This window comes from Carcharodon carcharias, chromosome 2, assembly GCF_017639515.1.
Source record: "Carcharodon carcharias isolate sCarCar2 chromosome 2, sCarCar2.pri, whole genome shotgun sequence".
NCBI lineage: Eukaryota > Metazoa > Chordata > Chondrichthyes > Lamniformes > Lamnidae > Carcharodon > Carcharodon carcharias.
In genome coordinates, this window is record NC_054468.1 from 13,625,397 (window position 1) to 13,640,208 (window position 14,812).

The 14,812-nt window shown below is 40.2% G+C and overlaps 1 protein-coding gene across 1 annotated transcript in view; it reads left to right on the top strand.

Moving 5' to 3' along the window:
- Positions 1–14,812, top strand: part of prkci (protein kinase C, iota) — a 119,675-nt gene that overhangs the window by 64,306 nt on the left and 40,557 nt on the right. The window contains exons 5-10 of the mRNA XM_041213183.1: positions 2,292–2,377; positions 3,407–3,538; positions 8,413–8,454; positions 8,580–8,625; positions 11,338–11,396; positions 13,641–13,817. Coding sequence (XP_041069117.1) covers positions 2,292–2,377; positions 3,407–3,538; positions 8,413–8,454; positions 8,580–8,625; positions 11,338–11,396; positions 13,641–13,817 — 542 coding nt within the window. The remainder of the gene's footprint in view (positions 1–2,291; positions 2,378–3,406; positions 3,539–8,412; positions 8,455–8,579; positions 8,626–11,337; positions 11,397–13,640; positions 13,818–14,812) is intronic.

Genomic DNA, 14,812 nt, shown 5'->3' on the forward strand with positions numbered 1-14,812 from the left:
CCCATGTGAACTTATCTATCCAGGAAGAATTGCATTACTCTGACCATAATGCCCATCTTTCTCTTAAATGGTTGCAAGAATGTAGCATATTTTAAATTCATTTATGGGATGTGGGCTTCACTGGAAAGGCCAGCATTTATTGCCCATCGCTGGTTGATCTTGCAGTCCCTGTGGTACAGGTACACCCACAGTGCTGTTGGGGAGGGAGTTCCAGGATTTTGACCCAGAGACAGTGGAGGAACAGTGATATATTTCCAAGTCAAGATGGTGAGTGGCTTGGAGGGGCACTTCCAAGTGGTGGTGTTCCCATGTATCTGCTGTCCTTGAGATGGTAGTGGTCGTGGGTTTGGAAGGTGCTGCCTAAGGATCCTTTGTGAGTTTCTGCAGTGCATCTTGTAGATGGTACACACTGCTGCCACTGTTCGTTAATGGTAGAGGGAGTGAATGTTTGTGCCAGCCAAGCAGGTTGCTTTGTTCTGGATGGATGGTGTCAAGCTTCTTAAATGTTTTTGGAGCTGCACTCATCCAGGCCAATGGAGAGCATTCCATCACACTTCTGACTTATGCCTTGTGGTGGTGGACAAACTTTGGGGAGTCGGGAGCTGAGTTACTCGCCACATGATTCCTAGCCCCTGACCTGCTCTTGTAGCTGCAGTATTTATATGGCTAATCCAATTCAGTTTCTGGTCAATGGTAACCCCCCAGGATGTTGGTAGTGGAGGATTCAGTGATGGTAATGTCAATGAATGTCCAGCGCTGATGGTTAGATTCTCTCTTGTTGGAGATGGTCATTGCTTGGCACTTGTGTGGTGTGAATGTTACTTGCCACCTATCAGCTCAAGCCTGGATATTGTCCAGGCCTTGCTGCATTTGGACGTGAACTGCTTCAGTATCTGAGGAGTCTTGAAAGGTGCTGAACGTTGTGCAATCATCAGTGAACATTCCCACTTCTGATCTTGTGATGGAAGGAAGGTCATTTATGAAGCAGCTGAAGATGTTTGGGTCGAGGACACTACCCTGAGGAACTTCTGCAACCATTTTCCTTTGTGCTAGATATGACTCCAGCCAGCGGAGAGTTTTCCTCTGATTCCCATTGACTCCAGTTTTGCAAGGGCTCCTTGATCCCACACTTTGTTAAATGCTGCCTTGATGTCAAAGGCAGTCACTCTTATTCACATCTGGATTTCAGCTCTTTTGTCCATGTTTGAACCAAGGCTATAATGTGGTCAGGAGCTGAGTGACCCTGGCAGAACCCAAACTGAATGTCAGTGAGCGGGTTATTGCTAAGCAAGTGCCACTTGATAGCACTGTTGATGACCCCTTCCATCACTTTACTGAGGAGGGAGAGTAGATCGTTGGGGCGGTAATTGGCCAGGTTGGAATAGGCCTGCTTTTTGTGTTCAGATCATACCTGGGCAATTTTCCACATTGCTGCGTTGATGCCAGTATTGTAGCTGTACTGGAACAGCTTGGCTAGGGACCCAGCAAGTCCTGGAGCACAAGTCTTACAGTACTATTGCTGGAATATTGAGAATGCCCATAACCTTTGCAGTATCCAGTGCCTTCAGCCGTTTCATGATACTACGTGGAGTGAATCGAATTGGCTGAAGACTGGCATCTGTGATGCTAGCATCCGTTATTTTATCATATTTTATCAGCATCCATTATTTTATCAATAACTCCATTCCAAGTTTTGAGTACCTTAAATGTAAAGAGCTCCTTCTATATTTTTTTCTGAATTTGGCCTTTGCCATTTTGAATAGGTACACCTTTGCCTTGTTTTCATAGTCTGAAATAGTGCTCAAGATTTACCTTTTCACACAATCAACCTTTGACGCACAACCTCTATATGGTTGCCTGTCAGTGCCTTCTGCTTTGGCTGGGAATTTCAAGCCCCATCTGATTTTCCTGATACCCTAGCACCAGAGGATTGAATTATGGGTTTTGGGCACGAAGAAAGATGAAAATGGGTGTTGGAACAGCTTGGCCCTGTGATTCTGTAAATTGAACAATCTATTCTGATTCTGTTGAGCATTTTTGTCTTTCAAAATATGATGTCACTTTTCTGGGATACAATTTAATAATCAGACAGCTTAATTTGTTCTTGCGACTAGAGTGTAACCATGACCAGGATTTTCCTGCCCGGTTAGATATTATGGTCCCACTAAACTGAATGGAGATTTAAATGGCTCACCGCAGCCACCAAGGCGAGACACACTGTGGTGGGACTGTAAAACCCTGGTCCATATCTCAGTTTTTTGTTTCAGTCTTTGTATTCTTTATTTCTCCAGAGTCCATTTACAGACGGGGTGCTCGGCGCTGGAGAAAGCTGTACTGTGTAAATGGACATACTTTCCAAGCCAAAAGATTCAACAGAGTGAGAACAACTGTTAATTTTTTTTTTTTAAAATGTGTTCAAGGTCAGTGCCAGGGAATGTAATTTTTTTTTGCACTTTTGACCCCCACATCTTCATTTGGTGCTCACAAATGAGGTATAACCTGGATTAAAGCTGGTTGTGTGTTTACTATGCGATTAAGGGAGTTGGGTTCAGGAGCAGTAAATACCAATTGCATGTAGTCACAAACTCTTGGAATCAGAATTAAATCTCCACATATTACAAAAGCTAAGATTACTTGGTTCACTAATGGAGGACTCTCTAAATAGATTATTTGAGAAATTAATACCTAGACACGTCCAGGAATGGGTGCTTTCTGATCAAAGTATTTGCATCAGCCCTTTCTCCATGACAGTTTTTCCATCATTCTTCGCTGGCTGTTTCTGACTCTGTCCAAAAACTTGTTTGGGCTTGAAGAGTGTTGTAGTTCAACACTTCTTACTGAACTCTTCATAGCTTATACCATCTCTACTTGCAGGAGAAGCGTCCCCACACCCTCACTTTATTTTGAAGAATCAGCAAACCATGCACAATAAATGGGCAAAGTGAGCCACTGGGATTTTAGAAGAACAGGAAATTTCAATGTTAATGCGCAATGACTGTGCTACATGTTGCCACCACTGTGCATGGACACAATGAAGGAAAGGTAGTTCCCAAGAGCAGAGAGGAAGACTTTGAGAATAGAAAGCACTTGAGAGTCCAGAATAGGTAGGGGAATGGGACTAGACCAGAAGCAGCTGGGTGTACTCCCCAAATGAGCTACATTTCCATCAGTTACAGGAATTTGTGTAAAATATCTTATCACTCCCTCTCACTTTCAAGCCCCAAACAATGACCTAAATTTCTAGTCTTATAACAAGTATTCACAATAATTAAGGTCACAGTTTAGAAATGATTTTGGAATATGAGCAATAAGATTTTTTGTGTGGTTTTAATAAAAAGTTACCGTAACCAAATTGTGCTGAACATCAAACCCTTAACTAAGTTTATTTTCTTGCTCTCTCCTTCAGCGTGCGCACTGTGCATTTTGTACTGATCGGATCTGGGGCCTAGGTCGTCAAGGTTATAAATGCATCAACTGTAAGCTTCTGGTCCATAAGAAATGTCACAAACTGGTTACAATTGAATGTGGACGTCATGCTGTAAGTATTTCTCTATTCTTTTAAAATACTTTCGAATTCTTAACTTGGGTTCTGCCTGTTTATGGAGGGGAAAATGGTTCTTTTGAGAATATTGGCATTGTCTGTGGTGAGTTAGAATTTGCGCTGTTAAACAATAATGTAGTTTTATTTTGGAAAGAAGTTTGTTACTTCCACAAACTGCTTGACCTGTTTTGTGCAAAAGTTTTAATGACTGTTTTGAATCTGATGCTGACAAGTAACAACATGTCTCATTGGAGCTTAACACAAGAAATCCAACTCGATAAAAACTACATGAATTATGAGTTTTAAGTATTTGTTATTAGCCTCATGCTATAATTCTTAGAACTTTGGGATTTAAGATTTTTATTTCAAGAAATATTCTTGATAGGTAAAATTTTCAAAACATTCTCACAGTGAGAATTATTTTATCTCTTCTAAGAAGAATCTCTTAGAGCAACTGATCGTTTCAGCTCTTGGTGGCTTGCCTTTCTCTTTCCAATGCTGACTGATCTGGTGTGTTTGCGGCTTTTTTTTATCTCTGATGTATGCATTTGCTCAAGGCTTCACCCCTGTACATTACATTACTTGCTAATATCTCTGTTTCGAGTGGAGAAAATGGTTTCAGCACAGAAATAAGCAGCCAGCAGTACCAGTTTTTTTTTTAATAGTTTAATAACTGGTACTAGTGAATGGAGATTGCCTTTTTTTTTTAGATACCATACTGTACATGAAAAGGTTTGCTTTTGTATGAGAAGGCGCCACAATTTCAGTATTAATTGTAACTGAAAAGAAACTTAAATGCTTAAGTTCATCCAGTAACATTACAAACAATATACTTTTGCTTTAATAAACTACCAATATTTCACTGTGACATGGGAACAGGAGGAGGCCATTCAACCCCTAAAGCCTGTTCCAACATTCAGTTAGGTCATGGCTGATCTGTATCCTAACTCCATCTCAGTTAACCTCCCAACCTCAACAGCTTTTTGTGGGGAGAGAGTTCCAGACCTTCCAGAAGTGCTCCCTGACGTGGGGAGGTAATATTTTCTGCCTACTCTTATCAATTCTTTTGAATATGTTAAGCACTTCAGTTACATCACCTCCTAATCTTCTGTATTCAAAGAAATTAGTTAATGCAATCTGTCCTCATCATATAACTGTTTAGCCCTGGTATTGGTCCAGTGAATCTGTGCAACAGCCACTCCACGGCCAATATATCCTTTCCTAGGTGTCTTCAATCTCATTAGTTTCTCCATCACTTTTTTCCTGCTTGCAATGACCTAGTTAGTTCCATCCCATGATTTACTTTGTTTCCCCAGCATCACTGGAACCTCATCCTTTACTATATAAAATAGTTATTTAATAAGACTGCCATTTCCTGATTTTTAATTACAGTATCATTTGCATCTGTCCTTTAGTCTTAAACACCCTCTTTTAGTATATTTTAGAATATAAAATTCTGCTTTCCTTGATATCTCTCAGAAACCTTTGCTTGCGTTTCCCTTTGCAGTCCTAACTGCTTCTTTTGTATCCCTTTGCTGTTCTTTCCCAGTGCACGCAATCTCTAAGATTCCTTTTGCAAACCTTTCCATTTAGTTCCATACTATAATCTCACATCCCTTGTTTATGAATGTCTAATTATACGTGTAGCGCTTTGGCCTTTTAAGGGTATGTACATGTCTTGTGTTCTACAAAATAATTTTCTGAACACTCTCTTAGTATCATTAGTAGTTTATCCTAATATTGAATTCTATCATATGGTCACTGTTAGCTAGATGTTCCGTAAACATTAGATTTTTTTTTATTTTGGTTAATTTTGGGCTCATTACCAAATCTAACATTGCCTGTTCACTTGATGGTTCAACAACATATTGTTCCAGAAAACTTTCAAATATGCAGCATTTTTCTGAGTGTTTGTTTAGTGTGTATATGAACCTGGAAAATCACCAAGTTAGTGTGCAGGTCATTAACAGTAAGGATTTAATCAGTTGCCCTTGAGCGAGTAACGAGAAAAAAATCAGTGTAGAATCTTGATTCTGCTCTTGACCAGGGATCTTGTTGCAAATTTCACAGATGTTGGGTTAGGACAGGATTTGGCTTTTCTGTGTGGCCTTCTGTACCCCTCAACATAAGTTCAACACTCATCATCTTGGCTGATATGACAAAAGAACGTTACTGCAAGGTTGCAGCAATGTTTGAAACTGCATGCTATCTAAGTTTTTTCTATCAGGAAAGGGACAAAAAGCTGGAAGAGAAATAAGCACAAAAAATGTTAATTCCTTATTACCCTTTTAAGGATATTCAATGCTTTAATTTTAGAGAAATGTCAGATGCTTGTGGTATTCTTAAAGTTATAAACAAATCTAAAGAAAACCTTGAAAATTAGGCATGTTATTGATCTAATATCATGGACAGGATTTTAGCTTCAGCATTCCTGGCAAATACCTTGCTTTTAAGGAAATGAAAAGTCGGAAGATTGTCTACAGGGGGTACTGAATCCCAGCGTTATATAATTGAAATGCTTCAAAAATGTTGCAAAAAATGTTTTGGATTGGGTGAGGGCGGAGTTTAGTAAAATAAGGCAGGATCTGGCCAAGGTAGACTGGGAGTAGCTACTTGTGGGGGAATCTGCAGAAGAGCAGTGGGGGGGCATTCAAAAAGGAAATGGGGACGGTAAGACTCAACATGTTCCCTCCAGGGTGATAGGAAGGAGTAACAAGCCCAGAGAACCAGGGATGACCAGAAATATTCAGGATACGATGAGAAAGAAAAGAGAGGCTTTTAGCAGGTACAAGGGAAGCAAATCAGCAGCTGCATTAGTGGAGTACAGAAAGTGCAGGGTGGAGCTTAAAAAACCAATTAGGAGAGCAAAGAAGGGATATGAGAAAGCTCTGGCTGGTAAAAGTAGGGAAAATCCCAAAATATTCTATAAGTATATCAATGGGAAGAGGATAACCAGGGAAAGAGTAGGGCCCATAAGGGACCAAGGGGGCAATCTATGGGTGGAGCCAGAGGACATTGGTAGAGTGTTGAACGAATATTTCACATCCGTCTTCCCCCAAGAGAATGAGGATGAAGGTATGGAACTCGGGGAGAGAGACTACGAGGTTCTTGAGCAAATTTATATAGGGAGTGACAAGGTATTGGAGGTGTTGGCAAACTTAAAAGTGGATAAATCTCCAGGTCTGGATGATTTGTGTCCCAGACTGCTGAGAGAGTCAAGGGCACTGACCCAAATTTTTAATTCCTCTCTGGCCACGGGAGAGGTGCCTGAGGACTGGAGAACATCTAATGTGGTTCCGCTATTTAAGAAGGGTTGTAGAGATAAGCCAGGGAACTACAGGCCAGTGAGTCTCATGTCAGTGGTAGGAAAGCTATTGGAGAAAATTCTGAAGGAGAGAATCTATCTCTGCTTGGAGAGGCAAGGTTTGATCAGGGACAGTCAGCATGGCTTTGTCAGAGGGAGGTCATGCCTAAAAAATTTGATTGAATTTTTTGAGGAGGTGACCAGGTGTGTACATGAGGATAGTGTAGCTGATGTAGTTTATATGGATTTCAGCAAAGCCTTTGACAAGATCCCACATGGGAGACTTATAAAGAAGGCAAATGCACATGGGATACAGGGAAATTTGATGAGGTGGATTCAAAATTGGCTTAGTCGTAGGAGACAGAGAGTGATGATATAAGGATGCTTTAGTGACTGGAAGCCAGTGTCCAGTGGTGTACCACAAGGATCTGTGCTGGGTCCCCTATTATTCGTCATTTATATAGACAACATAGATGACTATGTGGAGGGTAGGATTAGTAAGTTTGCGGATGACACAATGATTGGCCAGGTGGTTAACAGTGAGGTTGAGTGTCTTGGGCTATAGGAAGATATAGACAGGATGGTTAAGTGGCAGATGGTATTTAACCCTGAAAAGTGTGAGGTGATACACGTTGGAAGAAGTAATTTGACTAGGAAGTATTCAATGAATGGCATGACACTAGGAAGTTCTGAGGAACAAAGGGAATTTGGCGTGTGTGTCCGTAGATCTCTGAAGGCAGAGCGGCATGTTAGTGGGATGGTGAAAAAGGCATTTGGGACACTTGCCTTTATCAATCGAGGCATAGATTACAAAAGTAGGGGAGGTCATGGTGAAGTTATATAGAACCTTGTTGAGGCCACAACTGGAGTACTGTGTGCAGTTCTGGTTGCCACATTATAGGAAGGATGTGATTGCACTGGAGGGGGTGCAGAGGAGATTCACCAGGATGTTGCCTGGGATGCAACATTTAAGTTATGAAGAGAAGTTGGATAGACTTGGGTTGTTTTCGTTGAAGCAGAGAAGACTGAGGGGCGACCTGATCGAGGTGTACAAGATTATGAGGGGCATGGACAGGGTGGATAGGGAGCAGCTGTTCCTATTAGTTGAAGGGTCAGTCACAAGGGAACATAAGTTCAAGGTGAGGGGCAGGAGGTTTAGGAGGGATGTGAGGAAAAACCCCAGAGGGTGGTGACGGTCAGGAATGCGCAGCCAGGGAGGATGGTGGAGGCGGGTTGCCTCACATCCTTTAAAAAGTACCTGGATGAGCACTTGGCACGTCATAACATTCAAGGCTATGGGCCAAGTGCTGGTAAATAGGGTTAGGTAGGTAGGTCAGGTGTTTCTGACGTGTCGTTGCAGACTCAATAGGCCAAAGGACCTCTTCTGCACTGTGAGATTCTGTGACCAAACTCAGGCAAAACTTTATAGTTGTACTGTTGAAAGTATGTAAGTTTTAAAATTTCAGCTGTCCATATACTTCACCAAAATCCTAGTGACAATATTAGTGTCATCTGCTTAATAAAGGAATGTTTGTGTAATGTGCATTATCTGTGTTGTATTTTACAGATCACACATCCTCATCATTACCCTTGGGGAAGCGGTGATCAGGTGTGAGAGTGATTCTTAGTCAGTTTGATAACATTGCTGAATTATCATCTTGCATTTTAATTGCTAAAGTTCAAACTTACATACTGCTTCACAGCTGAGAATCTTGATTTTGTGCTTTGGTTTAGGAACATATGATTCCAGGTGCAGAGAATGCAGAAAACATTGCGCCAGGTAAAGAGGCTTTGTGTTTTTAACTGTGACTATTTTAAACATATCATCTTACTCCCAAAGGTCGGTGTCCTTTTGAATCCAGTGGACAGAGCAGATTGAGAAACTGCAAGCACAGAACTTTTACTGTGAGTCATTTGCTCCTTCTAACTTTCTCCCCTCCTTCCATGAAGGCTTATACTGGGACACAGATGGCAGCCCTTCAGTACCTCATCCAAGATCATTGTTTGTATGAGCTGGAAAAGTAAGTGCCAGCAGGCTGCATGATGATGCACGAGCTCCACAAGTGAACTCAGTCTTTCTCACCAGACATCCACATTTTGCAGCACAGGTTATTACATAGCAGTCAGGAGCAGAAAGCCTGGATGGATTCCTCCTCTTTCCTCACCTTTCTCCTCCTTTCTGGAGACCAATGTTGTTGAGGCTAACTGAATGTAAATTATACTGAGAGCTTCCTGGTATGCAGTACTCACTGCCAACGTATTCACTAAGTCAGCAGAGGAAAGTTTTCTGGCAAACACCATTGTCCTGACCATTCATCACTGTCCTTACCATTAGAAGGGAAACAGAGTAAAAATAGAAATAAAACCATCTTGAGTGTGTGTGTGTGTGCGCATGCAAATCTTAGGCTGCTAACTTCCTGCCCACAAACCTTGCTTGCTGTTGTCGTATTACTTATGCATCAATACTTGCTATTGTAACTTACTTGGTTACTATTGCAAATCTGAATGGGAAACAATCACAATGTAGTTAGGCACATTGGTGCACTGTGGAATAGTTTCCCCAACTCGGTCTTCCATTTTCTTTTTCTGTCTTCTCCATTTCTACCTCCTCCCCACTTCTTGAGTCTGAAGTACTGAAGCTGCTGGACCCTACCTTCTCATTGACTGCCATTCTCAGAGAATGAAGTGCTTCATCTACTTCTTTCCCCTTCTCTATCATTGTTGTGTTGTCTCTGTTTTCCCTGCATCGTGTTCATTGAGTATTAATGCATCAAACATTATCCCAGAAACAGTGGTGGGAGGAGAATAAGAACAGTCTTGAAGAAGGAAATGGATAAATATTTTTAAAAATTGGGGGGGAAAGGGGCAGGGGAATATCATTAAATAGATAGTGCTTTCAGAGAGCTGCTTCAAGCATGATGGGGCAAAATCTCCTACCGTGATTTTGTTTGCTAAACTGAGCACTGTTGGGTTGCAGGGTTTGCTGATTAGCATACTCTTTGACAGCCAATCCTCTGGGTTTGAATGTGTGATTTTAAATGAAGAAAGATTAGCTTGATCTCACGTTAATGGTGCATTCACAATGTGACCTTCCAGTTTGCTGGAAAACCAAAACCCACCTGAAGCCACTTAAAACTTTTTAAAATCCCTCTGGTAAAATGGGCATTGGCAGCGGGGATTCAAAACAATAAAGGTCAATGAAAATCCAGTGAGTTGGGGTAAAGTTTTAATGGGTAGAAATCTGTGGAATTCATTATCCTAGAGGGCTGTGGATGCTGAAGCATTGAGTATATCCAAGACTGAGATTGATAGATTTTTGGATACTAAAGGAAACAATGTATATGGGATAGGTTGGAAAGTGGAATTGATGTACAAGATCAGCAGTGATGTTATTGAATGGTGGAGCTGGCTCGAGTAGCCATATGACCTGCTCCTGTTTCTTATGTTCTCCTTTACTCTTGGAAGTGAGCCAAATAGTAGCATGTAAGCAAAGGTAGCTAATTTGATGTGTAAGTTACACCATGATGGGATGGGTCATGGTAAATGGACCACTTTGTCATTTCCATTTTCCTTCGTTGATGTGAAATCATTTGAATTTCTATTAAACAAAGAATGGATATGGCAGAACTTGCAGACAGGTTTTTGGACTGGAATGGTGAGTTAGGGGCACATTTTGACAATACATTTTGCACATAAATATTGTTTAGAAAAAATATGGAGAATAGCTCATGACAAAATTTCAAGATTCTAATTGTTGCTTTCAGATGTCTTAAAAATCCTGCATGGCCTTCCCTTTGGGTTTATTTTTTCTTTTTTAATCATATGATTGCAACTATTTGCATATCTTCAACCTATTTGAATGGTTAGTATAAATCATGCCAAGTTTGAGCAGTTTGTTTTCTTTCTGCATTCTTGTTTTTTTTACTGGTGTTTCATTTACTTTTATCACATGCTGCAGTGTGAATTGTTACTGTCCTCTCAGGAGCAGTGATGTATCCACTCTTACAAATTGATTTTTATAAGTAGCAATATACTCTAAGTCCATTATTTTGATGAGACCTGATGTTCAATTAAATTTTTGGGCGCACTTAGCAATTTTTCATGTCTTTGATTTTTTCAACTACCCCATGCAACCAATGAAGTTGTAATTTTTAACAAAATTGTTCTTCCTAGGATCATCATTCTGCTGTCCCCTCTCTGCTAACTGTGACTGAAATGATCTTTTACACTACCGCATTATATTGGCCATTGCACATGGACAATTAACGCTCGCATGGCGACGTCCGCAATAGGCAGTGGGGGCTGTTTCTTTTAATATATCCTCTTTGGAGTTTTTTTTCCAACTTCAAGTCCAACTATGAGCATTCTCCACAACAAATAATTGAATGTTAATAAGTAATTGAAATCTTTTTTCCAGCAATTTAATACCTTATAAATAACATATCATTTGAAATCCTGAGTAATAATGTATTTCACTCTATGCTCTCTGCAGTTATTCCATATAAATCTTCCAGCCAAGAAAACCTGGATCATGTTGGTGAGGAGAAGGAGGTAAAGAACCAAAGTCTATGTGTTTGTTGGCCATTAACATTCTAAAATATGATAACATGTTAAGAGCTGGAACACCGTTAAAGAGGGAGACTAATCTTCAGGTTCCCTTGCAGATAGTCAATGTCAGTGTCTGTGTGTTACAGGGAAGTAATAGGAAACTTCAAATGGTTGCAAAGAACTATGGCTGGTGTTGAATGCCTTTTTCTTGCATCTATTCTACAGTTTTATCAACTATTTTTTTTTAAACCGTAAGTGGAGGAATGCAGTGCAGTTATTGACTTCAAGAAATTAGTGAGGCTGACTGAAGCTTGGGGGGAGCTTTGGAAGAGGTGCTCAAAATTATTAGGGGTTTTGATTGAATATGGAATTATTGATTTGGTCCAATGTGCCTGTGTCAGCTCTTTAGCAGAGCTATGCAACTAGTTATACTCACTCACTCTTTCCCATAGCTATCCATTTTTTTCCGTTCAAGTATTTATTCACTTACCATCTGAAAGGTACTAATGAATTTTTTTCCACAACCCTTTCAGGCAGAGCTCTTCAGATCACATCAGCTTGCTATGTTTATATATTTAAAAAATCCTCGTGTTGTCTGATTCTTTTGCCATTCACCTTAAATCTTTGTCCTCTGACCCTCTGCTGTTGGAAATAGTTTGTTCTTATTTACCATATCAAAGCCCTTTAATTTTGAACACATCTATTAAATCTCCTTTTAACCATCTCTTCTGGAAGGAGAACAGTCCCAGCTTCTCCAGTCCCTCGACATAACTGAAGTAGATAGGAATAAATTGTTTCCATTGGCAGGAGGGTTGGTAATCATTGGGCACAGGTTTAAGGTATTTGACATTTTAAAAAAACCTGGGTGGGGGCAGGGGCCCTGAGATTTTTTTAATGTATCAAGTTGTTATGATTTGGAATGCATCACCTGAAAAGGTGGTCAGAGCACGTTCAGCAGGAACTTTCAAAAGGGAATCAGATACTTTCTTGAAAATGAGAACTTTGCAGGGCTGTGGGCAATGAGCAAGGGTGCGGGAATAATTGGTTAGGCCTTTCAAAGAGCTAGTACCAAAGTGATGAGCTGATTGGCCTCCTTCTGTGCTGCATGATTCTATGACTGTCATGGAGCTGAATTGTCATTTGTCGAAAGATATGTTTGTAAACTCAGAACCAACTGTCTCTGTTCAGCTTCTTCCCCATGTCAGGCTGTCATCTTGCTAGATATGTCAGGCTGTCATCTTGCTAGATTCAGGAACTCTGACAATGCCTTTAGTACTTGCTATTATTTCAAAAATGGATCGTTTCACAAGGATGATACCAGAAATGCGCGGATGTTTCTATCATGAAAGGATTGACGGGCCAGGCCTCTTTCCTCTTGAAAAAGGAAGGCCAAGGGGTGACCAAATAGAGGTCTTTAAAATGTTTTAGATATATTTGGATAGGGTGGATACAGAACATTTCCTCTTGTGAGGAAGAGCATAAATAGAAACCATCAATCTAAGAGAGTGCTCAAGAAACCAAAAGAGTGATGAGAATGTGGAACTTGCTACACAGGAAGGTTGAAGTGAATCGTATAGATGCATTTAAGGGGAAACTAGACAGACATATGAAGGAGAAGAGAACTAGATGGTTACAATGGTAGATTTAGATGAGAAAAAATGGGAGGAGGCTTGAGTGGAGCATAAACACCAGCATGGACTGGTTGGACCGAATGGCTTGTTTCTGTGTCACCATCCTACGCAATCCTATGTAAATATTTAGTTGTTAGCTAATTGATAAAAGAGCTTGAAGAGTGTTTTAAAAATAGGGGAAATTGCTAGTTAACAGAAAAGCATGCTGGAATCATAATTATGTTTACAACAGGTATGTATTTCCTCAGGTTCCTTCCTGTTGAAATGTAGCTTCATTAAAAAATTAGATTTTGAGAATTCCCAATTACCATATCAAATGTAAATTCATCAAAGCAGTTGTGTTGGATCAGACTAGATTTAATTTTAAATAGTCAAGATAAAGTCTAATAAAGATTAAAGACTGTTTTTATTGCTATTTGGCTGGTAGATTTATTGAGAGTCATATTGGTGAGGGCTGTTGGTGTTCAGAAGGCAGTCTATAATATAGATGAGGCTGTCTGCAAAAGAAGCTGTTGAAGAGACCTGCTGCCTCCAACTTACTCAGATCATTGCTCAGATCCATGATTTTGCTGCATTTAAGAGCAAGCTGATATTGGTCTGCTGTTTTTCCCAACAGGCCATGAGCAGCAGGGAAAGTGGTAAAGCTCCCACCAGTTTAGGGGTTCCAGATTTCGATCTGATCCGTGTCATTGGAAGAGGCAGCTATGCCAAAGTCCTCCTCGTCCGACTGAAAAAGACAGAACGCATTTATGCAATGAAAGTTGTGAAGAAGGAACTGGTTAATGATGATGAGGTGAGAAGCATTTAATCATGTTATAGTTGTTAGCCTCTGAAAATATAAAAATTGTAGAACTGGGAATTGATAACATTTTGAAAATTGAATGTTAAGAAAATTCTTCCTTGGAAATATTAAAGATTTTCAAAATCTTTGAAGGTTTTTGTGGAAGAAACTTTGGAAAGTTCAGTTGCTTGCCAATGTCACTTATGCAAAGAAAGAAGGCCTTATACATTTTTTTTGGGTTCAGTTTGCAAGGAAGCAAGGGATCAAAATCACCAAGGACAATTGTGGCAATGTGCCCAGTATATTTCTGTAAAGCTGAAAAGCATTGTGCTTCCTGACAACTTTCTGGCCATGGGAAATCGCCCATGCAGATATATACTGAGAAGAGTCACTAATCTTTTAATTACCGTTTGGAAAGAATCCACGTTTGTTACTGACTTCAAGCTGTTGAATCACATCGGCATGGAGTGTAATAATGTAGCTTCTATGACAACGTGATAGTGAATACAAAGTACGTTCAACTTCACTGTAAAGCATGCTGTAGAAGTGTAATCCAGGGAATGAGCTTCAGATTTTCAGTTTGAAATGAAAATTCCCTTTCCTGTTTATGGTTTAAATTTGTGATAGATGCAGAGTGTGTGGTGCCCATGGTAGGGCTTGGCTAATTGAATCCAATCTTTGATGGGAGGAGCTACTGTATGATGCATTTTTGTTGATGTCTTCCTTGAATCCTTTCTTTTCCAAATCCCTATATAACCATTCATGCAGATTTCTGGTTGATTTCAGATAAAGAAGTGGCCGGGGAGTGGTATTTGGGAATGGAAAATTCATGTTTGGGCTGCAACTCCTGATCACTTTGAATTTTTACGCAGCATTTAAGGAATCTGAACAGTCTCTTGGTCTGCTTTAATTCAATTCAGAAAACCTGTTTGATTGGCAGTAAGGGGAAATTATATCCATATAAGGTGGTCACGACTTGTACGTGAGCTTATGGCTCTTAACAGAGG